The 27,663-nt window shown below is 36.4% G+C and overlaps 1 protein-coding gene across 11 annotated transcripts in view; it reads right to left on the minus strand.

Annotated features, from left to right (window-relative positions):
* Unc80 (unc-80 subunit of NALCN channel complex) overlaps positions 1 to 27,663 on the minus strand; it is a 219,931-nt gene that overhangs the window by 140,203 nt on the left and 52,065 nt on the right. For all 11 annotated transcript variants that reach the window (XR_015449083.1, XM_013074516.3, XM_087205796.1 and 8 more), the window contains exons 16-22: positions 25,611 to 25,759; positions 22,220 to 22,386; positions 21,397 to 21,495; positions 13,697 to 13,905; positions 12,300 to 12,406; positions 11,691 to 11,787; positions 4,967 to 5,139 (exon numbers count right to left, since the gene is read on the minus strand). Coding sequence is in view for 10 of the 11 variants with exons in the window: in XM_013074516.3 (XP_012929970.1) it covers positions 4,967 to 5,139; positions 11,691 to 11,787; positions 12,300 to 12,406; positions 13,697 to 13,905; positions 21,397 to 21,495; positions 22,220 to 22,386; positions 25,611 to 25,759 (1,001 nt within the window). In the remaining variant the exon portion in view is untranslated. The remainder of the gene's footprint in view (positions 1 to 4,966; positions 5,140 to 11,690; positions 11,788 to 12,299; positions 12,407 to 13,696; positions 13,906 to 21,396; positions 21,496 to 22,219; positions 22,387 to 25,610; positions 25,760 to 27,663) is intronic.

Consider the following 27,663-nt stretch of genomic DNA (forward strand, 5'->3'; position numbering starts at 1 on the left):
CTCAGAAAACATTTCTCTACTTGGAAGCTCAAAAAGTGTTGCTTATAACCATCAAAACCTTCTGTATGTTATTTATTATGATAGTTATGAAATAAGAAAGTCAAATAGGGCCACAGTATGTTCCACAGGGAAGGGAGAAAGGAGAATCTAGAAGTCTAATCTAGAATGATCTAATCACAGCCTCATTTGGGGGAAGTAAATGAATTTTAAATTTTCTCTAGTTTCTAGTCCAGTTTAATGGCAGGAATCATGCTCCAGCCAGTAAGTGTGACTACAGCTGGAAACTTCTGTTGGAAAACAGAGAGGTCTGGAATCATTTTGATGAGAGAGACTGAAATCCAACAACCTAGGAAATTTGCTTTTCAGTTTATCAATATTCCTTCTAAAATAATCTCTATTCAGAAGTCACTATCAATTATTCTATTTGGATTGTCTTTCAAATCCCTGTGTTGTTCTCTTTGTTACAAGCATTGTGTTTCTCCCTGCCTACACATATTATATAAATCCTAAAGGCTTTTACATAGGAAGCAATTATGAAAGGTTTCCTTCTGTGTTTATATCATCAATGAATATTAATAAACTAATTCTAAGTACTGGATGAGAAAGTCTTTTTTGCCAGTGGTATTGCATTTATTGAGGTGGAGTTCTTAACATTTTTGGCTTCATGTATGGGTTTTTCAAGAATTCCATGAATGTTTTTGATATTTGTATGCTCGATTTTATCTCTAAGTATGCTTTTCTTGGTAGAACTTCCATAACTTTCATCCAATTCTGAAAGAATCCATGCCTGTAAATGTTAAGAATTACTGGTTTATAGAATGAATGTGTGGTATGGATCTTTAAAGTTGAAAATCTCTTATATTTTCCTATTATAAATTCATCATGTACACACAAGATAAGAAACATGTTTAAAGAATAAAATGTATTTTAATCATTAAAAAATCAATCACAATCTTATTTAATACATTACGTATATTTTCAGTGTGTCAAGAGATGGGCATTCTGATTTATTTAAATAATCTTTTTGACAGCACATATGGTATTGCTAAAAGAGTCCTCAATGGAATCTGAAGATTCTGCTGTGATTCCAGTTTTAGCACTAACTTTTGTGATCTTATGCAAATTCACATTAGCTCTCAGAGTGTTTCTGTGTTCATGTGAAAAATGTATGAATGAAGAGAGTTATTTGACAAAGCCTTTAACGTTACATGATACATATGTGCAGATTTCAATTCAGGACCCCACAGGCCTATATTTTTCAGTGACTGAAGGATAAACTGTCGACTTTCATCAGGTACTTATTTGACTAACAGTTGTCCAAATTTCTTTATTTCATCATTTTCAAATTTGTATGAGTATGGCTACATTTTTCACTTAATATTTTCATAAGTTGAAAAAAGACATTTGTCATTATAATCTTCCTTACTCTAATTAGGCATTCACTTGAGAAATTTGATGCTTCACTTGTCTAAAAATTTTTCAAAAGTAACTGTGATTATAGGATTAAAATAGAGAAAGACATGATAGTACCTTCGGAACACTTCAGCTTAAACCATTTTTCAACTGACAATACACAAAAAATGCTATTGTGTATTGTATAGTTCTGTCACTTTTACTGAACCATATTCAAACTAGTGGGAATAAAACAGCAAACTTTTCATGTTTGTATGTCTTAAATTGATTTCACATAATGTTTTAGTGAGAGCCAGCATAGTAGAATTAGGTTCCAATCTAACTCTTTCTCTGGCTTTGTAGTCCAAGTAGACTACAAAGACTGCTAGATGGTCTTTCTGAGTTTCCATTTTTTCTCTTTAGAAATATATAGTAGGCACACAATATTAATCACTAGTTTATCAACCTTAGAATGCCATACACTAAGAAGACTGGAAAATAGATCATTATATAAAATATAACGAAAATTTCTTTTCCCTGAGAAAAGTAAAAAATAAAGCAAAGATTTCCAGCTGAGTTTTGTTGGATCATTAAGAGTTGGCACTATGGATGGCACAAAGGAAGCCCCCAAGAGAAATCTGTTAAGTTAACTAATTAATTATTATAGTAAGCATCTTATAAGCCACACTGACTTCAGGCTTTTAAATTCTACTTCCCTTACCATTTGGTATATTTGATATGTACAGAACTGCTGCCCCCTCCACACTAAATACAGCTCAAAACTATGTACTACTCAGGGAGGGGTTGAAGGGTGCCTCGTCCACCATCATGGTTCTCACCACCACCCCATTAGACCAACACTTCCTTTGCCTCCTTGTGTTCCTGAAACAAATCCTGCTGCTTATATCACTGTCCCTACTGTATAGTAGTGATATTTTATATACTCACTAACACTTTAGAATCATTGCAAATCTGACAGTTTATAAAACTGGAACTTATGAATACTTAATAAGCAGGTTTTAATGTTTCCTCTTTTTTTGGTACTGGGGATCGAACTTGGGACCTTGCGCCTGTGAGGCAGGTGGCAGCACCACTGAGCTAAATCCCTGGCCCTAATGTTTACTTTTCAATTGTAAATTGACAAAGCACTTCTGAAGTGTAAGATGAGGCATACTTTATTGACTACCAGTATTTTCAGTGAACTGGCTATGCATATACTTAACCATTGTAATGTTTAATTGTTTGTCCTTTTCTTATGAATTTGTCACATTTATTTATTGTAATCTTCTCCTTCAGGAACAGATGAAGATGTGCTTATGAACACCCGTGCATGCCTCAAAGGAGCACAAGCTGCTTTCCACTCTGTCACTCAGAAAGCAAAGGACTGGCTCTTAGTCTTGTTACGCTCTCTGGCTTCAGACAGGCACTGTGTTCTGCTTGTTTAACTGCCACCAGCCCCAGCTTCCTGAAGTCTCTCTCCTATGTTTTTCCATCTTGCAGCCACCAGGGCATGGATCAATGCACAAAACAGTTTGAAATTAAAAAAGGAAGTGAAAAGGCCAATATCCAAGTCTTATGTAAGGACAAGTGATCATTTGGTTTGTTATAAGTGATATTTATATTTCAAGCTTAAATGAAGCTGCACACCTCACTGGTCACTAAATATCCTAAAGGCGAAAGCCACAAATACCACAGAGAGATTTTATGAACTTTGTTCTAATATTTGGATGAGTTTTCAAGGCAAAATATGAGTTATAAATGGTTCCTTATTTGTACGTCATGGAACCTGGAAAATGGATCATTCACAGGCAGGCTTGAAGATGTTTTTGTTATCATAAAAAGCTAATTTAGTTTTCTAAGTGGAAATAAAAGACTTGCTTTTTGATGTTCACTTGGTAAGTGTAGCCAGTGTTTCTATAGAGTATAAAGAGTTTATAAACCAGGAAGTAATCAAAAGAAATTGAGAGGCTGAATTCAAAAGTCACATGTGAGTCTGGCTTACCTGACAAAAATACTTTGTATTAAGACCAGTTTATAGTTTTTAATGCCTTAAATTTTTATACTACTATATAATGTTCAACACACTTCTGTGCAATTCATTTCAATTGATCCTTAATTCATATTTTCCCTCTAGTTGATAAATAATAAAACCAAGACTCAGAGAATTTAAAGAATTAATATGTGGCAAGTATGAGACAATGTTATTATAATAAACTACTGCAGAGTTACTATATTTCAGACACTAGGATGTCTGAACTATACAAAGTTAGTATCTCCTACCTCATTTTATCTTCATACCAGCCCTCAGAAGCAAGTATACTGGTATCATTATCATATTCATTCCCATTTTACAAATGTCCACCTAATAAAAGTCTGAGGGATATTAGCCCAGACCTTCTGATTCCTGATCTCTCACCTATTTCTTTCTTTCTTTTTTTTTTTTTGCTTAACTTCTTTTATTCGTACATTTTAGGTGTACAATACGTTTACATTTATCATTGGGTACTTGTACCTGTACATGATGTATCTTGGTTCTTATTTTTTCCCCATTCCCTGCCCTCCCTTCACCCCCTCTACCCTTCCCTATTTACATAGACTTTGTTTCCATTTTTTCCATTTCTCATAAATTTTCCTTTCCCTGCTTTTCTTTCCCCTTCCCCTTCCACTTCCCCTATCCCTTTGGACCTTTTCTTCCTATTTCAAATTTTCAATTATTCATTTTAATCATTTTAATCTTTATTTACACTTTCAGTTTCTCACACTAGAGAAACTATTTGATATTTACACATGTGTGTCCTATTTATTTCACTTACGAGTATGGCCTCAATGTGCATCCATTTAGCTATAAATGTCTCTAGTTTCTCATTCTTTATGGCTGAGTAGTATTCCATTTTATGAAAAAAACCACATTTTCTTTATCCAGTCTCCAGTTGATGGGCACTTGGGCTGTTTCCAAGCTTTTGCTATTACAAACTGTATTGCTATAAACATGAGTGTGCATATAGCACTGTGGTATGATTTGATTCTTTTAATTCTTTTTTTTTTTTTTTGGTACTGGGGATCGAACTCAGGTCCTTGTGGTTTTGAGGCAGGTGGAGGAAGCACTGAGCTAAATCTCCAGCCCTTGATTCTTTTAATTCTTTTGGGAAGATACCCAACAGGGGAATAGCTGGGTCAAATGGGACCTCTAGTCCTAGTTCTTTGAAGTATCTCCATACTGATTTCCACAGTGGTTACACCAGTCGACACGCCCACCAGCAGTGAAGTGTTCCTTTCTCCCCACACCCCTGCCAGCATTTGTTATTGATTGATTTCTTGATAGCAGCCATTCTTTCCGGGGTCTCTCACCTATTTCTAATCATATTGTCATATATTCTACTTCCAGGCTATGTTCATTGAGATTTTTTTCTCCCTTTTCTTCTCTTATCTCACCAGCTTTCTGCTCCCTTTTGCCATTAATTCTGAAGGGAAAAACCAAAGCATAACCCCAGAGCTAGGGTCAAGATTAGGTTTCCATGCTTACCTCCACCAATAATATTGGAATGGGGATGGGCAAATCCTTCCAACAACTTACCAGATCCAAGGCAGCTGCTAGGATGGACGCATCAGGTATAGTTCCTGGCTCACAGCAGTTTAACAGAAACTGAAAGCGTTTCATGCCTTGTCGGATTGCGCCAAGATTCACCACATTTTTGCTTTTTCCGCCATCTTGGTTGGGAGAAAGATGGTCATCGAAACTGTGACAACCTGAAGGAGTTGTGCAATTGTGGAGGAATGAAAGAGAGAGTGAGTAAAATGGATCACAGATTCTAAAAGAGCTTCATAGGTATACAAGGATGTGTTCTTGGCATGTTCAATGGTTGGCATCAAAACTTTCTTTTTGCCTCTCCTTCCCTTCTCTCCACTTTCCAAATGCTTGATTTGAGCTCATCCTGACTTTGAGCAATCTATGGCACATGGCATAGGAAGACTTAAGAGTTTACGAAACTACTTACATGTAGGGTCTGACCACTCTGCTGACAGGTCTCTCTACTAGTGGCATAAGCTCTTGGTAGACTTAGAATGATTCTTCCTGTAATGAACAACTAGCTTCTGTTGTTATGGAAGACACAATTGCTACAATTTAAGGTCTGTTACAAGAAATTAGCACTGGATTATGGAGAAGACAGCAATCTCCTCTTGAGTTACAATGCAAAGGCAAAGAATCACTGACTATTGGAGTTGTGAATACATTAGGGATTGGTCATTTAATTCCAGGATTTCCAGACCTGGCTGTGCATCAGAATTATCTAAGAAATTCCTAAATCCCACCTAGTCCTTCAAAATCTGAAGTTCTGGAGGGAGTAGGTAAGAATATGTACTTGTAAAGCCTTCCAGCTACCCTAACCTTGCACTGTGGGCATAGATTTAGGATCCTCTGACTCATTCCCTTTTTTTTCTCTACAGTTAAATATCTTATGAATGAGAATCATTCTGGAGCATACTAAAATGCAGAATATCAAATCCTATTACTAGAAATTTTGATCCTATAGGTCTAAGGGCTACACACATATATTTTTAACAAAAATTCCACATGATTTTAATGTGAGAGTCTGAGATAGAAAAATATAGAAGATTGATTTTTCTCTGCTTGCTTTTAGTCCTCAGGTACATTTTTTAAAAACCTAAATGTCTTGTGATTTTTTTTTTCCATAGCTTTTAGTATACCCCCTCCCATTTCTTTTTTCAGACAGGGTCTTGCTATGTTTCCCAGGCTGGTCTTGCACTTCTAAACTCAATAATCCTCTAGCCTTAACCTCCTAAACATTAGATTCACAGGTGTGTGCCAAAATGCCCAGCTTCATTTTAAATACAAAGCTATAACATTTAATATAGTTTTAAAATAAGCCCAGTGGCCATTCTCATAATTCTAAAATCTTCCTATGACACTCAAGTATATATCTCCAGGATGTGATTTAGAACTTAGCTTCATTTGCGCTAATGTCACTCATTTTGTATATTATCAGGGCCCAGTCCTCACTGAGAAGTCACAGAGCTGATTTCCAGAAATAACTTTCAGACCTCTTTCTGTCAAGAATGTCCTGCCCCCTCCACCCCATTGTCCTACTTCTGTACCTGTTCCTGCAGCCACTGCTCTCAAATGAAGGGTCCTGTACAGTAGGTGTCATCATTGGTGGTCACAGAACGGGGAAGAGTTTCTCTCCATTAACACACACTAATGTTTGCAAATTTGCTTTCAAAAGTCAAATCCCCCGTTAGGATCCCCCTCTAATAACTTAAATACAAGGTCTTTACTACAAGATAATACCTTGTAGTAAAGAAGGTGCTTACACTATCAGGACTGGGTATACCACGACAATTTGTCACATGCAGAGTACAACCATCAGATCCACTGGTCAAAAAAGGTAAGCACCTATTATCCTGGGACACACATCCCTTGGAAGCAGTTCAAGCCTAGGGCACAGAATCCTTTGGATTTTATTGCTACCAGATAAGAAAAGTATAGCATGGCTGGGGATTTTGCTCAGTGGTACCACACCTGCCTCACAAGCTTAAGGTCCTGAGTTCGATCCTCAGTACCAAAAAAAAAAAAAAAAAAAAAGAGAAGTATAGCATGGTTTAAAAATAATCACCAAATTCCTAGCCTACCATCTTCAAAATCATACTAAAGAACAGAAACGTACCACTTAAGGACAGGGGTATGTTCTGAGAGGTGCTTCATTCAGTGACTTTGTCATTGTGTGAATGTCATAGAGTACATTTCACAGACTAAGATGGCTACCATGTCAACTGGCAGTATAATCTTATGGGCTATGGCAGTATAAGCAGCCTGGCATTGACTGAAATATCAGTAAGCAATGCATGATTGCATGTAGGTATGAAATGACATTATGTCCGGAGTTTATTTTAAAACACCATTGAAACACCCCATAAAAGATAGATAGTACAAATATGGTAAAAATTTTGTTTATCATTGCAAACTGATACAGTTAAGGTCTATTGAACCTCTGAATTTATTTTTCGTGTGTATTTAAAATTTTTCATAAGCACAAAATGACTCAGAATGTAATTGAGATATAATTATGAAAAATTTCTATATTTCATAATTTATGGTCATTTCCTTTCAGATTCAAATACTCCATGTTCAAAAAACCTTTAGTTGTTTTAAAATTTAGTATAGCATGCAAAATGAAAACCATGAGAAAAATGTGATGATAGAAAATTCAAAAGACAGGGCATCAAATGATACAAGGAAGAAAAGCTGCTGATGTGTAACAAATATTTCCAAGACAGCTTTATTTTGAGACTGTCCCTTTTCAAAATACTGCTCTATTCACTCATTCCACATTATTGAAGCTGTTAGAACAGGCAACTTTCTATTGTTTTTCATAACTATATGTCATTTTATTACTCATTTACATACAGCTCTTTAATAGCTACCTATATCAAAGGATTTTCATTTGTTAAAAAGAAATCTTTAACAACCTCTTACATTGAATTTAAGATGAACCACAAGAATAGGATTTTTCTTTCCAATGAATCTAGTAGTTTTATAAATTGTGACTACAATTAATATCACAATATGCTAGGTATAACTTTGTGATATGAATGATACATAAGATAGGCTAGATGTTCAATGAGGTTATTCTTATTTGTACAATTTGTTAAGAAAAATTGCCATTATTTTGTTAAGGGAAGCATTAAGAATAAGAGTTTGCCATTTTATTTGACCAGATAACTAATTCCAAAAGAAATCTATTCAATATTACTAAAGGAAGTGCCATTTTGATTGAGAGAACTTCAGAAATCATGCAGTTGAGGAGTGCAGGTAAAATAACGCAGAATGATGAAGCCAGTCTTTTTCAGTAAGAATTTAGACTCTGCTTCAAAGAATGATGAGCATTGACTACTGGTGAAAGGACTGACGGAATCCTACAAGCCTAAGACTTGAGAATCATGCTGCAATGAATCATGTTTGCAATGGAAAAGTTCCATTGTATCTGTACATTATCCATGGACAACAAGGTAATATTTGATATAATTTTGAGCACTTTCTATGTGTCAAGTACTGAATGAAATATTTTATAATTTGTTTTCTTTGTTTTTGTAATAGCCCTATAAGGTAGATTTTAAAAGGTGAGTAAAAGAGAAAATAAGTGTGTGTGTGACAGAGAGACAGAGAGAGAGAGAGAGAGAGAGAGAGAGAGAGAGAGAGAGAGAGAGAGAGAGAGAGAGAGAGAGAGAGAGACAGAGACAGAGACAGAGACAGAGACAGAGAAACAGATACACATAAAAGAAAGAAATAAAAGGGACAGGTTAAGGTGACCTGTTTAAATTCATTAGGTAGAAAATTAGAAAGGCAGGATTCAAGCCCTGACCTACCAACCACAAATCTGCTCTTCCCACTGTGCTATGCTGCATCCATTACATGTTTACATGTTTATGAGGAAGGTCAGACTTAGATTCTGCTGGAAGCACTAATTATGTTGGGAAATCTTAATGTAAGAAATAATTCAACATCGTACATGTTATATTGGTTTCTCCCTAGTGACAGACTGACTATAAAAATGTACACTGCTGGTTCCATATTGTAATACTAAAAGAAATGTTAACAAATAATTTGCCTATAAAATGTCCTTTTATCTGTCAATTTTTAAAAATAAATGTATAAGTATATAAGAATGCCTATTGGTTTTCTTGGCCACAGTGAATTTTTTAGCCTAAATACATTTTGGTTGAATTTATTTAATACTTATTTTACAATAAATTTATTGAGATACAATTTACATAAAATATATATAGAATACACTGTTAGATATAAGCAGAAGCATTTCAAATCTACATTTTCATTTCTCTGTGTGTATGGTAATAGGGATAAAAGTCAGGGTCTTTTGCACTGAGCTACATCTACAGCCCTCTTTTTCCACATTTTGAGACAGGGACTTGCTAAGTTGCTCAATTTCCCAGGTTGGGCTAGAACTTCTGATCCTCTTATCTTAGCCTCCCAGAGTGCTGAGATTACAGGCATGCACCACCATGCCTGGCTTTAATATTCTTTTTAATTGATAAATCATAATTGTATACATTTATGTATTTAAAGATTCATACAATAAAATCTAGTATTTCTTTAAGCAGCATTTCTCAAGGAAGTGACGATAGAGTTGAGGACCTATAAAATATGCAATGAATTTATTGATCAATTGAAAAAAATCACTGCCATAATCAGTCAAACATCTTCCTACAAATATAGACATGACTTGTAAAATGAAGTAATTTTAGTGAATATGAAAACACAGAAGAACAAAGTTATCTCTGAATGTCATTTCAATTCTATTAGATGTTCATCAGACATTTTTCATTTATTGAATAGTCTTTGTAGATTTTAAAGAAATCCTATTAGCATTTTATCTTCATGAAGTTCTACTATTACATTGAAACTGTGAGTAAGAATGTTTGATATGTGTTTTCTTTAAGAAATTTAAAGAAAGAAACAAGGAAATTATGTAGTGAAAATAATAAACGAGAGAGGACAACACGTTTCAAGTGGTGCATGGAGATTATTTATACCCATAGATTGGGAAGGGAGAAAGGGGGAGGGGAACAAACAAAGAAATGGAGGAGTAAGAAGAAGGGAGGTGGAGAGGGAAGAAGGCAGGAAAGGCAGAAAGATATTCACATGGGCAAGGGCAGTCACATTGTAAAATATAATGTACTTAGATCAGCAGACAATGTTTCGGTTCATTTAGAACAGCTGGTGATATCTGTTTTACTTAAGAGAGTCTGAAGGAATTATTTCACAGAATATATCCCATACTCCCAGCCGCGGAAGATCCTTAAGATCACAGACTAATAAGCACGATGTCTGCCCTGGCCAAATTCTGCAGCAGATAATTGTACAGATAGGAATATTTTTTAAAAGACATTGTAATTCATGAAAAAATATCATGTTGAACTAAGCTACATTTCTCTTTTTGAGAGAATCACAAAAATAACAGCAAGAATTTTTTTGGTAAAGTCTGATGATGCTTTTGCAATGAGATAGAAAAGTATACATGAAGCACTTGTAAATTAAGTGTATGGATGGCTGAAAAACTATATCTGCAATTGTTAGTTAGCCAAAGTCAACTAGAAGTGTTATAGGAATTATAACTTTGTATTTTTCCTCCTTAATCAAAATATGAATAACTTGGATGAAAACATGGAAATGTGTAAGTCTCTGCAGCTGGATCTTTACAGCACAGTTGTAAAGAAGAAAATATTTGTAATACAAGTTAGTTTGGATTATGTCTTTTAATTTCCTTCCGGGGAAGTGACCTAACTACCCTCTGTTAATGAAATAATACATTTTAATTATTTATGAAATGAAGAACTAACAATGGCTACATCAAAGTATACAATGATACTCATTGATGTGAACTAAAACTAGCAAAAGTTAATCCATATGAACCAACTATGGGATGTGAAAATAGGTAATGTAATTTTAAATTGCATTCATGTAGTTAATAGTTACTAGATACTACTTAGTGCATAGTTTCGAACACAGTGTACGGCATTTCATCTGAAGCTCCACATTTATAAAGCACATCATCTAACTAGAATACACAGAAAAAAAGGAATCAGGATGGTGGTGGAACTAGAGACACTCCTATGGAAGGAAAAGTAAAGAAAATGAAGATATTCAGCTAAAAGAGATCAAAAGAAAGAACAGGAAATGGATAAGTGGAAATAGCATTATACATGAGTGTGCGTTTCTATGTGTCTTGGTACAGACATCAAAATTAAAACAAATCAGTCAAATTTATGGACAAGTATATTTTCAGAATATAAGGACAGATATTCTAATAAAGCTGTCTAGCTCTGGAACAAGTTGATTTCTGAAATAATAAACTCCCCCTCAGTGGAAGAGTACAGAGGGCTGCTGGCCACCTGTCAAGGATGGAATGAGCAGAATTCCAAGGAGATAAGTGGGTGGATAAAGATTCTGTAACTTTCAGATTTTAATAAAAGATAGAGCAAAAAAGGCTGTCTTCCTCTTCACAAATCCATCACCCACCAGGGAGTGAGGAACAGAGTAATACTTCATAAATGTCATTTTAACCAAGTAGAGAATTTATATATGGTAGCAAGAGATATTCATGAGAAGCCAATGGAAATAGAAAAGGACCTTTTGAAAAAAAAATAAAGAGTTGTTCAAATAGTTTCAGAAATTAAAAAGAAAACATTGGACCATTTAAGATAAACAAGTTTTTGTTCTATATGAGGAAAGCTAATAGAACCTTAGGCTGTATGACATTTACCAAGACGCTTGAAGAAATTCTCCTCCTCCTCCCTTCCATTTTCCATACCACTCCCAGGCCCACCTTCAGAAAGCTTCACAGCACTGGTAAACTTGACCTAATAAAGAAAGGAAAGTAGTCAGAGACTATGTTCAAATGCAAATCATTGGGTTAACCTCTTGATTTGAAAAAAATCTTAGAATATGAAGATTACTTCACTGACTTCAATGACTGAGTAGTTTTGTCAATGAAGTTCATTCCCATGTGCCAAAAAGAAAAGAAAAATGTTACTGCAATTAGTGGGAGCACCTGGGTGAGAGACTGAAAGCTAGATAATCAGGCTCTATGGAAATAATTCAGTGAACAACTGAGACGCTGTTAGAGTTTAACTCTGATAAAGTCCAAAATTATATGTTTATATAATTATTTGCCCCATTTTTTCCCTTTCCTATGATAGCTTATTAAACAAGTTAATTTCAATACTTCTCTAATTTTCCAAAGTTTGTTCAACTCAAGAGTTTCTTCAGCTCTTCCTTAGTTAGTCTCCTCCAGGTGTTTAGCTTTTCTCAGCATTGACATTTTTCTATCAGCAACTCCAATGGTCACTTCCACAAGTGACATCCCACTTACCTTGGAACTTTGTCTGATGAAGGATAGACGGTCCACAGAGCTGATGTCCAGGAGGTCTTCCACACCATCTGCCAGGCCCGAGAGGGATGACCGTTTCAGCCAGTTTCCTATTCAATAATTTTTAAAAAACCAGACAGAACATTTGCTCTCCAATGGGTTAAAGAGAGATGCCAGCATGTACTAAAAAGCAATGAAAGTTAATGGATTTTAATAGAACCAAAAGCAAGTAGTTTTTAGTGTACATATATTGAATGAAAATATTCAGTATTAGGCTATAAAATTACAGTGGACCCTTGACTTACGAACTTGATCAATTCCCAAGGGCTGGTTGTAACTCAAGTTGGTTCTACATCAACACAGCTGAGATTTGGATCTTTACCTGGGTACACACTATAGATCACAAGAGGCAGATGAATTTTCCATTAACCTAATTAACCCATGTCAGGCTGGTCATAACTTGAAGGTCCAGTGTACATGAGTGAATAAGACCAGGATGAGAAGAACATGGTCCCCTCCAGTGAATGATACCACAATCCATCCACTTATCTCTGACAACTTTGACATCTCCCACAAAAGCCTGTTCATTTTACCTCCTGAAAATCTCTCAAATATGTCCACTTCTCTCTGTCTACTTAGTCACCCAGGTCAACTGTCTATACATTTATACCTGGACTACTAGAGGGCTCTTCATCTGTTTTCTCTTATCTACTAATACATCTTCCAATATGAATTCCACACAGTGATCTTTTAGAAAAAGTATACCAGCTTGTGATGAGAACCCACCTGACCTGAAAGGTCCCACATGCTCTGGCTCTATCATATTTTACCACAGTGATGCATCCACTCTTCCTCTTGTTCCCTTTCATCCTATTATCTCTGCATATAGTGCTACTAGGAGTGCTTTCCTTCTTTAAGTATTGTGGCAATGATCTTAATGTCCCTACCTCCAGGAAATCTTCCCTGATTTCTGCCTCCTCCCTCACTTTAGGTCAAGTTTCATTACTGCATACTTCTGCAGCACTGTGAATAGTACCTTCATAAAATTCATAGTTTGCAACTATACTTAGTTGTTTGCTTATCTGCTTTAGTGACTGTGGCTCTGAGTACACAGCAAGTTTACCAAAGTTGGAGGGCTGTGTGTTTTGCTCATAATTTAATCTCTGATACCTAGAATAATGTTTGCACACCATAGAGTCACATAGTAGGATTTAAGAAATATCTACAGAAACAGAAGAATGGACAGATAGATGGGTGGATGGATGAAGCAGTAAGCCTAGGCCTTATGACCTGAAAGCTTTCTTTCCCTGTACCCCATCATGGATTGCTCTGCTTCAATTGTGAGTTGAAGACATGGCAGGTAATAGAGAATTCATAAATAAATACAGACAAACTTTTACCTATGGGGAGTTTGAGCTTCTTCCGGAGGGAAATTCTGCGGGACCGTGAGCGGGTGCGCCGGTCTGAGGTGTTCCCTGAGTGGGCCGTGGTGCACTCGGAAGTGTCCTGCTCGGACTGACTGCTGGTGTCACTTGCTGCACTCTGAGATTTGAACATCTTGCGCCAGAAATCTTTTCGCCCCAGGTTAGCCCCTTGCATTTGTTCATCACTGTGATCAAACAGAATAGGATGAAATATCTGACAACAGTTGAGAAAGTCTCCTACGTTTCTGACAACCTCCTGCCAATGTTATTTACACAGATCACTCAGAATGATCTTTGACAAGCTGGATATGGAAGAGTGGGCGGCAGAGTAGGAGGAGGGAGACCAAGGTTGACTCTGAACTTTTCCTGAAAATAGTCTTGTCTCAGCTATTAGATGGAGCTGATTGTTTTTCTCAGTATTAATAAAGAGACTATTACTGCAGGTGTTCACCTGCAGCTGTGAGTCACAATAACACAAACACTTAAAATGTCAAGAAATATTTAATTTCTTTTAAAGCTTCCTGGAACTTGTACAGTACTGCTCCTCACTTCCCACTCCTCACCCAAGTATAGTAAGAGACTTGACACTAAATAACCTCACAAAAAGTATTTAAATTAATGAAATGTGATCATTATACCCAGAAACTACATCATCCTAAAACCAGTGAGTCAAAGAAACTTAAATGGAGTTTAAAAGTGAAAAATACATTCAATGCAACAGGACAAACAGGAATATCCACAAGGGGATTTTTGGCCAGGGCATTCCACAAAGGAAACAGACAAGTGACCAATAATATGCAGAGTTAATCTCACCAATAATGAATTGGCTGAAATCAAACTATAACTTCACTCACTAAACTGACATAGATTGGGGGGAGGGGAGCAATGGTTATTAGCATACTGCCTGTGGTGAGATAAAATGGTTCAATCTTTCCAGAAGGTAATTTGCTAACTATGTTTTTCAAAGCCTGCATCAACACCTTTGACAAGAAATTTAATTTCCAGGAAGTAATCTCAGGAAGTGACGAGACTACATACTAAGATGTAGGTATAAGAAGGTTTTACTGCTCAACATTGAAAAAGTAGAAACAATCTAAATATTTAGCTCCAGGGAACTAGTTGAAGCATTTCTCATCATCATCACAAGTGACTGAGTACATGGTATGAATGGAAAACATCCAAAGAGGCTGTACTTTATGAACTTTTTCAATAAAATGCTACATCAGCTTTGTTCAAAGGGTGTCAAAGAAAGGAGCCGTGAAACCACTTTTAATATTGCTCACTTAATGTACTTTTTTATATAAGGAAGAAGAAGAGACAGAGTAAGAAGGGGAAGTAAGGGAAGAGAAATAGAAGGTAGAGAAGCAGCCAAAATCATTCCAAGTGACCACTCACCCTTCTCCAGAACATTCCGATGTTTGGAATGCTCAACTCCTGAACCTACTTAGACCATGGAAAAGTTCCATATTTAACATATTATGACATTCTTCAAAGTGAAAATATTTACATAGAGGCATATTCAAACAAATGTTTTCATGCAAAGTAGAAGAACAGATATGTACTAAATGCTGACAGTTTAGGTGGTGATTATAGTAGAACACTGAACAAAGAGAATATTTTGTAATCTTAAAAATTCACCTATGAAGATAGATGGTTTTATTTTAAAATCCAATTTACCTCTTATATCATTCTCTTTTGCCAGATTAGCCCAATAATTGCTGGTGTAATTTGGGGGAAAAAATCCTGTTTCCTCTTTCGAGCAGATTTTATATGGATAAAGCCTTTTAATTGATTTCATAACTATTCAGCCATGGAACTTATCATTTAAAATCTTTTTTTTTTTTTTGGTAGAGCTTATGTTTGAATTTTTATTGTGTCTTTAATGGCTTCCTTAAAGGAAAAACAAAAACTAAGTTTTGAGGAAGGATGCTAAAGAAAACAAAAGCTTAATGAGAATGTGACAATTCCTCCCTTTATCGATTAATGAATCATTCATTCATTCTTAAAAGATATAATGTTCTTAAAATAATTATATAATGAGCCAAGCTCCACGGAGGCTGAAACAGTAAACAAAGATTCACATGGTCCCTGGAGCTATAGGCTTCATCTACTTCTCCTTTCTCTGCTCAACAGAGGCAGTCTCTAAGATTTTGAAGCAGTCCAAGAACTGTATGGACTTTCTGATTTGCTGGTTATGAATTTCCAAAATCCTACCTAATGTCTGTGTGCTTCTCAGTTTTGATTTACTTGGCTATGGATAAAGGATACCACAATAATCAGTGTATACTGCAGAATTACTGGAAGAACAATCATTTAAAGTAAATAATGGTTCTGGGACTCAAAATGGTGTACCTAAAATGATGTACATGTCTTAAATATTGATCATTCCACCTCCCTCATTCTGTAGCCTCTCTTTTCACTCTGTTGATAGTTTCGTTTGTTATGTAGAAACTTTTTAATTTGAGATAACCTCATTTATTGATTCTTAGTATTATTTCTTGCACATCTGGGGTTCTATTCAGATAGTAGTCATCTTTGCCTTTGTTTTAAGAGTTTTACCTATTTTATCTGCCCATAGATTCAATGTTTCAGTTTTTATATCTCTTTGATCTATTTTGATTTTATTGTAGTGTTTGGTGAAAAACTAAATTAATTCTTCCACATGTGGATAACTAGTTTTAACTAGCACTATTTGTTAAAGAGGCTATCTTTTCTCCAGTGTAGACACCTGTTAGGTCCATTTGTTTGGTGCTGTGATTCAACTCTGATATTTCTTTGTTGATTTTTTTCTGTTTGACTTGTCTGTGCAGTGGAGTATTGAAGTCACTCACTATGATAGTATTGGTGTCTATCTATCCTTTACTGTACAGTAGTTTTTGTTTTATGAAACTGAATTGCCAACATTTGGTGTATATGTCTTCATAATTGTTATTTCTTCCTGCTGAATTGTTCCTTTTGCTAGTATGTAGGAGCTTTTTCTGTACTGATCTATTTGGCTTCAAGTTCTCTTTGTTTGAAATTAGGATAGCTAGTCCTGCTTGCTTTCAGGCTTTGATTGCAGGAAGTATCATTTTTCATTCTTTCATTTGCAGTCTATGGATGTTTATTTATTTGTTTGTTTTGGTCAAATGCATATCTTGCATGCAACATATAGTTAGGTTTTATTATTTCATCCAATCTGCCAGGCTGTGTCTTTTGACTGAAGAGTTGAGACTGTTCATATTGACTGTTATTATTGAAAGGTATTTGCTGAGTCCTGTCATTGTACCTCTTTCCAGTGATGATTCCTTTATGTCTTCCTTTTTAAAAATTATTCTCTCAGCTAGATATATTATTTTTTTTGGCTTTTTGATAATCTTGGCCTGGCTGTCTCTGTCTAGAATTTCCTTAAGTACTTTCTCTCATGCTAACTAAGTGGTTGTCTTAGTTATTTTCTTGTCACTGAGACACAGTACTCAACAGTCAAAACTTAAAGGAGGAAAGATTTATTTTGCCTCACAGTTTATAGAGGTTTTAGTCTATAGTTGGCTGGATCCAAGGCAGGGCAGCATGGCAGAGGGGCCTGGGAGAGGAGAAACAGTCCATGCCAAGGCAGGCAAGAAGCAGAAAGATCAAGGGAGGAGAGAGGGAGTTGACCCTTCTAGGCCACCTCCTCAGTGACCAACCTCCTCCAACCAGGCTTCACCTGGAAAATCACATTTAACCAAAAACTCATCAGTAAACTAATCCATTGATGACTATCATGCCCCCATGATCCAGTCACCTCCCCAAAAGCTCCACCTATGAGTACACCAGGCTTTGAGAGGACATCTAAATATAAACCATAACAGTGGTCATGAATTTCTTCAGGTTCTCTTTGTTGTGGAAAATTTTCATCTCTTTGTCAATTTTGAGTGATAATTTTACAGGATATAGTATTTTGTTTCACAGTCATTCTCTTTCAGAGACTGAAAAACTTTTCTGCAAGTTCTCTTTGCCTTTAAGTTTTATGATGAGAAATCTAAAGTTTTTCTGACAGGCTGACCTTTATGAATTACTTGTTATTTTTCTCAAACAGCATTTTAGTATTCTCTTTGTGCTAAATTTCTGAGATTTTGACTATGTGTGGTAGGAAGATTCCTTTCTAGTCATTACTTCCCTGTTTCCCCCAAAATAAGATGTAGCTAGAAAATAATCAGCCCTGAAATTGAGGAATCAAAAATGGCAGCCCCAATAAGCCTATACTTGCCTTACCTGCCTTACTGAGTAGCCACCAAGCAAAAAAATAGTGAGGTCTTATTTTTGGAAAAAGAGGGTATTTCATTCCCTAAATCTGTAAAATTCTGTACTATGATTTTGGCAAATAAATTTTTTATACCTGTGGGGTTAGCTTCTAACCTTTCCTTAACTTCTACAATGCTTAGAGGATTTTTTTTCCAAGTCATCTAGCAATTGTTGGATACAGATTTTGTGGTATCTTGTTTTTAAGGCTGTCACTGGTCTTCAAGTCCTGATAATCTCTCCTCAGATTGGTTGTGCCTGCTGCCCATATTTTTAATTGAATTTTTCATATCAAGGATTTCTGCTTGATTCCTTTCCATAATCTCTAATTTTTTAATAAAGTGTCATTCATATCTTGCATTTTCTTCTTCAGTTCAATCAACTGCTGTGTATTCTTTAAATTTGTTGAACATCTTATTAATTCAATCCTTTATCTGTTTACCTCCTCTTTGAATTCACTGAATATACATTTGCTTATTTTTCCTTTGATCTCTTCAACATTTTAACATTTGGTTTTTGAGTTCTTTGCCTGAAAATCTACCTCTATTTCAGTGCCTGAGATCAGATTTGGGGATTAAGAGGTTCTGGAGGTATCGTGTTGCCTTGTTTTCTCATGTGTCTAGGCTAAAGATCGGTAAGGGGAGAAAACCCTATCATTTTTTGTATATCTTTAGGTAGTTATGTTTCCCTGCTGGGGAGCACAATCTTAATTATGCCCAAAGCAGGCTGTAAGCAGTGCAGGCTGTGAAGAGTTAACCCCACAATTGACTTGTTTATAGAAGTGAGTCTGGCCAAAGCCTTCATGCCAAGGTCAGAGTAACTCACACCCAAATTCCATTCCCACAACAAAAACCTTCTTAACTAGAAGGGTAGTGTTCTAATTACAACCATATATTTTGTGTATTCTGTTCCTAATTCGAGAATGCTTTGTCTTTTTCCTCTATAAGCTTTGCCTCCGTTAGTTTCCATGGAAACTGCACAACTCCAAAACCACGCATGTAGTCCCACCCTTGCACATAGCTTGCCTTTTCCCCAATTGATTACTAATAAAAATCGATGGTTTGGACTAGCCAGGGCTTTTATTGGTTTCACCACTATTGGTCATCCTAGTGCCCTGCTTTCTGTCTCTCTTAGTTCTGTCTTTTAGGTTTTTTCCTCCCTCAGGCTTGCATTATATACTGAGCAGGAGACTATAGTATACTGCAGAGGTTTCTGGTACTGTTTCAGGGGTTCCCAGTATCTCCGTGTACTGTAACCTTGGCTTGGATCATGTTTTGGTGTTCATGCACCAATTCAACCTACTCAACATATTAGGATGAGTTCTGATCACTCCTTTCAAGAAGAGAAGAAACACCGATTCTGTCAGCATCTACAGAACCAACCATTTATCAATCACATAATTTAAAACTTTAAAGTTTTTACTTTTTCAATAACCTGGGAAGACAATGAAATAGTGCTGATGACAAGTACATTGAGAGGTGGAGGATGATGGAAGAAAAAAGTAAAGAAAAAATAGTCTGGAAAGAAGGAAAGAAGAAAAAAGAGAAAAGCAAATAAAGAAAGGTGATAGGATTTAGGTGATATTTTTATATATGAAATGGAGGGTGGAGAGGGAGAGAGAGTTTGAGGGATTATTTGGAGGGAAGAAGAAGAAAGAAGAGAAGAAGAAGAAGAGAGAAGTACAATTGGAGGTTGAGGGATGCTATAAGAAGACTAGAAACAATGTGCTAGTAGAAGCTTGTGTTTGAATCCTTCACACACAACTTTTGGTGAGGGTTAACTTGATGTACAAATGGAAGATATTATACGAGCTAAAGCAATAATTAAGTTTTACCATTTCACATATATAAACACCTCACATATATAGTCTACAAGAGGAAGAAAAACTAAAGGGAAATAATTAAAAATTCAAAATAAATTTTGCTGATGGTATTTGTGTCACACAAAGCAGGGGGAAGGGGGACATTTAAGAGGGTGTGTGAGGAAAAGTAAGTAAAGTAAAGGAAGAGGAGAAGTTTAAGTGGTGTGTAGTGGAAGGTGGAGTGAGGCTGTGTCTTATTCATGACCAAACAAGAAAGGTAACTTAGCTAACCCTATGAAACAGTCCTTGCTGTGGAAGAACTTAATGTGACTAGGAAAAGAACTATAGAAATAAAAGCATTAACTCTTAGTCCTGCACTCCTATTGGCACATTGCCATTCCCCCTAACCTTTATTAAAAGCAATACCAGATGAAAAAGAGAAATAAATAAGAGAATAAAAAATACATTGTGTTGGTAGCATAGGGGTAGTGCAAAAGAAGGGTAAAGGAAAGGGGATTTGAGAGGGTGTGAGAGGAGAGGTAAATAAAAAGGAAGAGATGAAAAAGCCTGAATGGCACATTGTGAAGAATACAGAATAGTCGAGACAAATTTATGACTGAACTAAATATCTACTTTAGCTAACCCTGGGTAATAACACTTGGCACAGGAAAACCTAGTGTAGCTTGGTAAGAGCAAAAGTTCAGATTCCTGTGCTCTTATTCATGCTTAGCCCCACCTCCAACTTTTTCAAAAACCAGTACCAGATGAAAGTATACACACACACACACAGACACACACACACACACACACACCCCTACATGTATGCAATATAAAAATATTCTTCTTAGCCCTGTTTATACTGCAGTCAGAATTCAACCAATGTGTTCTTCCCCTTTAGTTAAGAAAGTGGAGAGACTTTGTCTTGTAGAATTTGTGAGGTACTTTGCTCCAGTCGTCTCTGGTTGTGATTAGGAGGGCTTGTGTGTATAACTGCTGATTCCCCTCCAATGACTTGCTCTCTTGCCTGTCAGACTGAAGGGCTGGGAGGTCTGGATGGATCCCTGACTGCTTCTTGTTTCCTCTGCAGTCTTCCAAACATCTTGTGAGTGACTTCTAGGTGTCTGCTGAATGCTGCTGCCACTAGCCCGCCACAATCTGCTTCACCTCTCACATGTCCTGAGGCTGCTAATGTAAAGATGGCTTTGATTTTCACCATTATGGAAAGTGCAGAAGATGTGACATCGAAGGACATTGGGATGGATCTCAGGGGACAAGCACAGTGTACTGGAGTAGAATCTATACTTCTCCTAGAACTGAGTACTAGACAAGTTTATTTTACTTCTGTTTAGAAAAGCTTCATTAAGCATAAGATAAGAAATAAGAAAGGCAATCAAGGAAGCTTTTTGAAAAGCACAAGCTGGTTATTTGGCTTAGCCTGGAGATATTAGTGACACTGGGAATGAACAGTAAAAACAAGACAAAGTTCAAAGAAAATGAAAAACTAACAGAAACCCCAAATAACAACAAAAAATCAAGCAGCTGTTTAGAAAATAAAATTCTTTCCACTGTGAAGTGCTCAAACGTCTGCACTGGAGATAATGTGAGCACTACTTACTGCTCCGGAGTCTGTGAAGGGCGACCAGACATGAAGCTGCGACATTCCTCAGGTGCCACGGACACCTGGCCTTTGTCTACAACGCTTCCAGCCTCTGACCTATGCAAATGGCACATTGCACCCATTACAACAGAGCAGGACATACCTCTTCATACTTCACATGTTCCATATAACTCGTCTGTTAAAGACAGCATATACGGCTCACAATCCTTTGTCACCATGAACCTACATTTCATGGAATCTATACCTTACGATCTGACTCATGCTGACTTCTCGCTTACCAATACCACTGTTATTGCAGAACCCTTAACTGCAAGCAGAATTTTGAATTTAGGAGTTTCTTTTAATCTTCATAAGTGGTATTTAATATATAATTGACATAAAATAAATATATGTTTACTAGAAGAATAATTTACATGGAGCTGCATAGAAAATTGTCTTTTGTCATGCATAGACTATCACTTACTGAACTGAATGAAATAGTATCAGAAATTACTTTTCCTTTCTGAATAAAAGTATACATTTCATATAGAAGAGAATAAAATAGACAATTCTTTGCCATATTATTGAGAGCTATGAAGTGAAATATATATGAAATATATGAAAATTTGGGAGAAATTGAGGTCTGATTCTTAGAGAAGTGGTATTTCCTTAATAATAATTCCTTTTCTAAGCTGCAATTCAACAATATCCGTGATACTGCTTATACAAGGCAAGTCTTACTGTACCTTTACTAAAGTTAAACCATGTCCAGGACCCTACAGACACAATACTATACCGACACAAGGCAAACATGAATGTTAAGAGAGCTCAAGCTTCCAACCTTTTACTGCCTGCAGGCTTAGGCTCTGGCTCATTGTCCTCCACCTTCTTCCCTGGTGCTAACTTCTCAGCACTGTCAAGCAACGCGCTAAGAGCCACTCTCCTGAAGACATTCCCGTGAGCTTCTTTGATAAACTGGACCAGCTGACGAATGTCACAATATAGCCCCTGTTTGAAAGCAATGGGAAAATTTGGAAAAAGAAAGGTAGCTGTATGATTAGTTTCATAGAGACAGAAGGAGAAATTAATTTCTTAGGTTTAGAAAAGCATTGAAATCATAAAAGGAAACGAATTACTACTGTTGAAATTTATGGTATACTATTATTCCTGTAGAACAATGCCAAGAACATTGCTAGTCATCTTTATTATGAAAAAGAATGGTTATTGATCTTCATATTCAGAAAGTTGACTGTATGGCTAGAAACATTGATATACATTTTTCATGATGGATTCCCACTTAACTATGACTTCATGATGATGCTTACAGAAAAAAAGGTAGAAAATTATTTAGACTAGAGATTTCCGACTCTGTTCAGCATCTCTAAATTTTGTGCATTAGGACCAAAATGATAAATCCTCCATGTACTTCAAAGTCCAGTTACTCAAAAGATGTGGAATTTGGTAGACACACTTAGCAAGTAATATGTATGTTGTGGTCCAGTTTAACCTGAACTTGACTACGAAGTTTAGAATACAGAATTATTAATATCAAATATACCAGTGAGTCATCATTCGAAAGTATATACAGGACTTTATTTTTTAGAGGCTAAGATTTGCATCAGCTTTTCCTCCTATGTCTAAAGAGGTAATGTCTGTTTAAAGAGGTACTTATGTATTTCTTGCCTTATGAGATGTTCATGGCAAAGCAGAATGAAAAGCCTAAAAATACAAGACAACCCACTTACCTTTATAGCTTTGGATGACAAAACTTTAAGGCCACTGAGACAATTATGCCCAAAATCTTTAGGAAAGCAGAAGAAATGACCCTTGAGGATGAGATGGTGAGAGTGTCCCCTGGAGCCTGTGAAGAGCAGGACCCTATGCACACCACTATACTCTTCAGTGGGGAAGGGTTCCACAGAAAGAGCAAGACTCCAGAGAGCAAGGGCGCCAAACTCCTCAGAGAGCACATAGCCCTAAGCACACAGCTAAGGGCACTATGTGAAACAACAGCTATGAAATCATGATTGAGACTGAAGGAGACCTCCCAGGCCCCAGATGTTACCTAAGATGTAGGGATCTTTACATCACTCTGTGGAGTAGAGAAATTAAACAATGACTAAAGTTTGATTTCCAGTCATTTCTGTGAAATGGTGGATCAAAAACCAAATTCACAATGATTTAAAGAAAATTAAGGTTTACAATATTTCTCTTGTACATGAGATTGTGCATAAAAATGGATAATACAGAGTGCTGTACTTTTTAGAGTAGAGGTCTTTGATTTCTTTTGTTAGGTTGATTCCTAGGCATTATTTATTTATTTTTTTGGATGCTACTGTGAAAGGCATTGTTTTTCCAGTTCCTCTCCCAGTGAGTCTGTTGTTCGTGTACAGGAAGGCTATTGATTTTTGTGTGTTGACCTTGTATCCAGCTACTCTACTACATTTGGTTATTAAGTCTAGAAGACTTGGTGGACTTTTGGGGGTCTTCTATATAGAGTATCATGGCTGCTATCAAGAAATCAATCAATAACAAATGCTGGCAGGGTTGTGGGGAACAAGGAATACTTCTCTACTGTTGGTGGGAGTGTAGACTGGTGCAACCGCTGTGGAAATCAGTATGAAGATACCTCAAAGAACTAGGACTAGAGGTCCTATTTGACCCAGCTATTTCCTTGCTGGGTATCTTCCCAAAAGAATTAAAAGAATCACACCACAGTGATATATGTGCACCCATGTTCATAGCAGCGCCGTTTGTAATAGCTAAAACTTGGAAACAGCCCAAATGTCCATCAACTGGAAACTGGATAAAGAAAGTGTTTTTTTTTAATAAATGGAGTACTACTCAGCCATAAAGAATGAGAAACTAGAGACATTTATAGCTAAATGGATGCACATTGAGGTCATACTCTTAAGTGAAATAAATAGGACACACATGTGTAAATACCAAATAGTTTCTCTGGTGTGAGAAACTGAAAGTGTAAATAAGGACTAAATGTATAATAGGTAATGTGAAATAGGAAGAAAAGGTATAAAGGGGGAGGGGAAATGGGAGGGGTAGGGAAAAGGAAAGCAGGGAATGGAATATGAGAAAATGAAAAAATGGAAGCAAAGGGCCAGGGATTTAGCTCAGTGGTGCTGCCGCCTGCCCTGCAAGCACAAGGACCCAAGTTTGATCCCTGGTACCAAAAAAAAAGAAAATGGAAGCAAAGTATTTGTAAATAGGGAGGGGTAGAAGGAGGGCAGGGTAATGGGGAAAAAAATAAGAACCAAGGTATATCATGAAAAGGTACAAATTCCCAATGATGAATGTCATCATATTGTATACCTAAAATGTACCAATAAACTTAATAAATAAAAAAATTGATAATACATATCCTATAACCTCTTTGATAAATAACTTAGAGCTATGTCCAAAACAAATGAATGGATGATGTCTATGTGATACTGGAGGTCCAAGAGCTTTGTTGGATTGAATATTTCCATCAGCAAACATAAATTTTCTTTGGTGTAAGGTTTTATTGTTTATCTAAAGTGAATAACTTCAAAACTTTAGAATTATTTAAAATATCACCCTTGATTTAGGTAGACTAGCATTTAGTCTGCATATGTACAAATGGACTGATTCTATATGAAAGCAATAATAACTAAAAGACTGGTAGTTTAGAGACTGCTCCTTTGCTTCCCAAAGAAACTTGAATTCATCTATTTATGACAGAGTAGTCAGCCTTCAATTCCATTTGTATTTTAAGACACAGTCTCTTGGTAGCAAATAAGCACTAACCTTTTACAGACTGGGTCTTCTACCACACTACCTGTAACTTCAGTGGTTTAGCTAGCATAATGTTTTATGAAGAATAGCTAAAAGATTACAGTGCTCAATAAAAGAAAATAAAAACTAATTTTAAAAGTACATTTGCATTAATTTTAAAAGTACATATGGTTTCAAATAATGCTTCAATATTTTATGAACCAATAATTTGTGCTCTATCGCTTTCTTTCTCAAAATAACTTGCAATGATTTCACCAAAAACTACACAACCTTTGAGATAGAAAAGGAGTCAATCTGCAAGTAGGGAAGCGAGGAAGGAGAAGAGCACCATAAGGCTTCACTATGAGTTGCTAGTGACTTTGGGGGAAATGCATACTTAAGATTTCAGCTTATCTTGCTCATGACCCATCCTGTGAGCACAAACACTGAACTCCTGTGGGAAGAAGAGGGGAGCTTCTTACCAGATTCTCGGGGCTGTGCAGCTCATGCGTGGTTGAAGCGCAGCGTGTGATGAGGGACTTAAACATGGCACTGACAATAATGCCTTCCACATTTTGGGCTGTGGATTTGTTGTCTACCGTGGTGAAGTTGTTGCCAAACCCAGCCTTGTCTGGAATGCAAAGGCACAAGCTACAGACAAAGTTTCTTTTAAATTACACAATCTGAAGGGATAAGGAAGTAAATATTTTACATGCAGGAAATAGAGAAGAGCCACACAAAATACAGAAACAGAGGACTAAAGATGGCCAGTTTAATAACCTCTATGCAAACTTGGAAATAAATGAATTATAATCTTCACTGTCTTTCCTACAGCATTGCCAACTGAATTTATAGAGCATTATGATTGATAAATCTTAGCCAAAGATAAGAGGGTCAACTGCTGACTTTAGGGTTAGAGTAATTTTTAAGTAGGTGATCACATTTAAAAAAATGATCTACTAAATGGCCCCTCAATGGAGAAAAAATTGATTTGATACAGTCTTTGTGGTGAGGAGGAATGCTGGCTATTCAGTGGAAACTGCTCAATGTGTCAGAAGTGGAAGGAGGCAGGGCCGGTCAGGTGAGCTGGGCAATGGAAAGGAAGAAGCAGAGAAGCACAGTGCAAGGAAGGGACTTGCATAGACACGGGGAAAAATTACCCTGCCACCAGCTGCAGAATGCTCCCAAGAGCTTCCTAGGTATGTGGAAAGAGAAAATCTCCAACATCTCTCAAAGCCTCCCCTTGTAACTCATACACACATACAATGCTAGGGACTGGGCTCATCAACCTCCATAGTGCTTTATACCAGTGTTTCATATAACCACACATGGCCCATAGGGAACAGGCATTCAACGGCCTTGCCAAAGGATTCTGCATGGCTAGTGAACCACCTATAGGAGGGGCAGTCCAGCCTAAGATTATCACATAGGGACCCATCTGGCTGATCCATTCATTGCAACCCATTTCCACATCTCAAGAATCCCAGGAGAAACATGGTGCCTTAAAATAACACATTTTATTACCAACCTCTCACTGTATGTGGCAAATGATGAGGTTATTTCTAGATTTTACATTACTAAAAGAAGAATTATAGTCTATGCTCATAGTTCCTATCTCATATAACTTAAAAAAGAAAAAAATACTAGTTTGTAAGCAAGAATTTCTCTTGCAGATCTCAACTACAATTCTCAGTTCATTGCTTTTTAAATTTATAATATATTTGTCTCAAAGTAATTCTGATAACATAGTTTATGTTTCTGTAGAGGAGCAATACTTTTAAATATGATAATCAAACAATAAAGCCTGGAATCAACCAGGAACATTGTCATAAAATCTATCAACTATATCTTCAATATAAATTAATTAACTATGAATTTTCATGTGTAATATGAAGAAGAAAAGCTTTTAATTGATTACTGCATTTGCATTCAAATGGTACTAAAGGGGCTGGGTTTATTATAAATGCAACTGTAACTGTGACTGTTAATCTTGATATGTCAATTTCATTAGATTAAGAAATTCCTAGCAGATCAGTAGAGCACACTGTTGGGTGTATATGGGTGAGTCTTGGAGGTGTAACATTGAGTACTATATATGGTCCCTTCCCCTGTCCTCTCTGGCACTGTTCCCCTCCTCTGCTTCCTGGACACAATGAATTGAGACACTTGCTCATATTTCTGCCTTGGAGTCAGCCTACCATGGACTGAACCCATTGGACATGGAGCCAAATTAAAACTCTCCTTTAAATTGTAGGTGTTGGGTATTGTGTCCTAGTGATAGGAAACCTAATGCCGTAATTTAGGTCTCTATATTGGAGCTATCTTGAAGCTATAAAATAGGTTACAGGCCTATGTATGGATTCATTTGCTTAGCTTTTAAAAATTAATTCTATATGTGTATATAAGAATCATGTTATTACTACATTTACTGCAACCACATGTATTTATTTTCTCTTTGCTGTTTTATATTGTGAAAAAAATTGCCAGGCACTGCACCTGACACATAATAGGTACTCATTTCACATTTGCTGAATT

The sequence above is a fragment of the Heterocephalus glaber genome, unplaced genomic scaffold (genome assembly GCF_053883595.1).
Source record: "Heterocephalus glaber isolate CG9 unplaced genomic scaffold, H.glaber_assembly_v1.0 deba00000621, whole genome shotgun sequence".
In the NCBI taxonomy this organism is placed as follows: Eukaryota; Metazoa; Chordata; class Mammalia; order Rodentia; family Bathyergidae; genus Heterocephalus; species Heterocephalus glaber.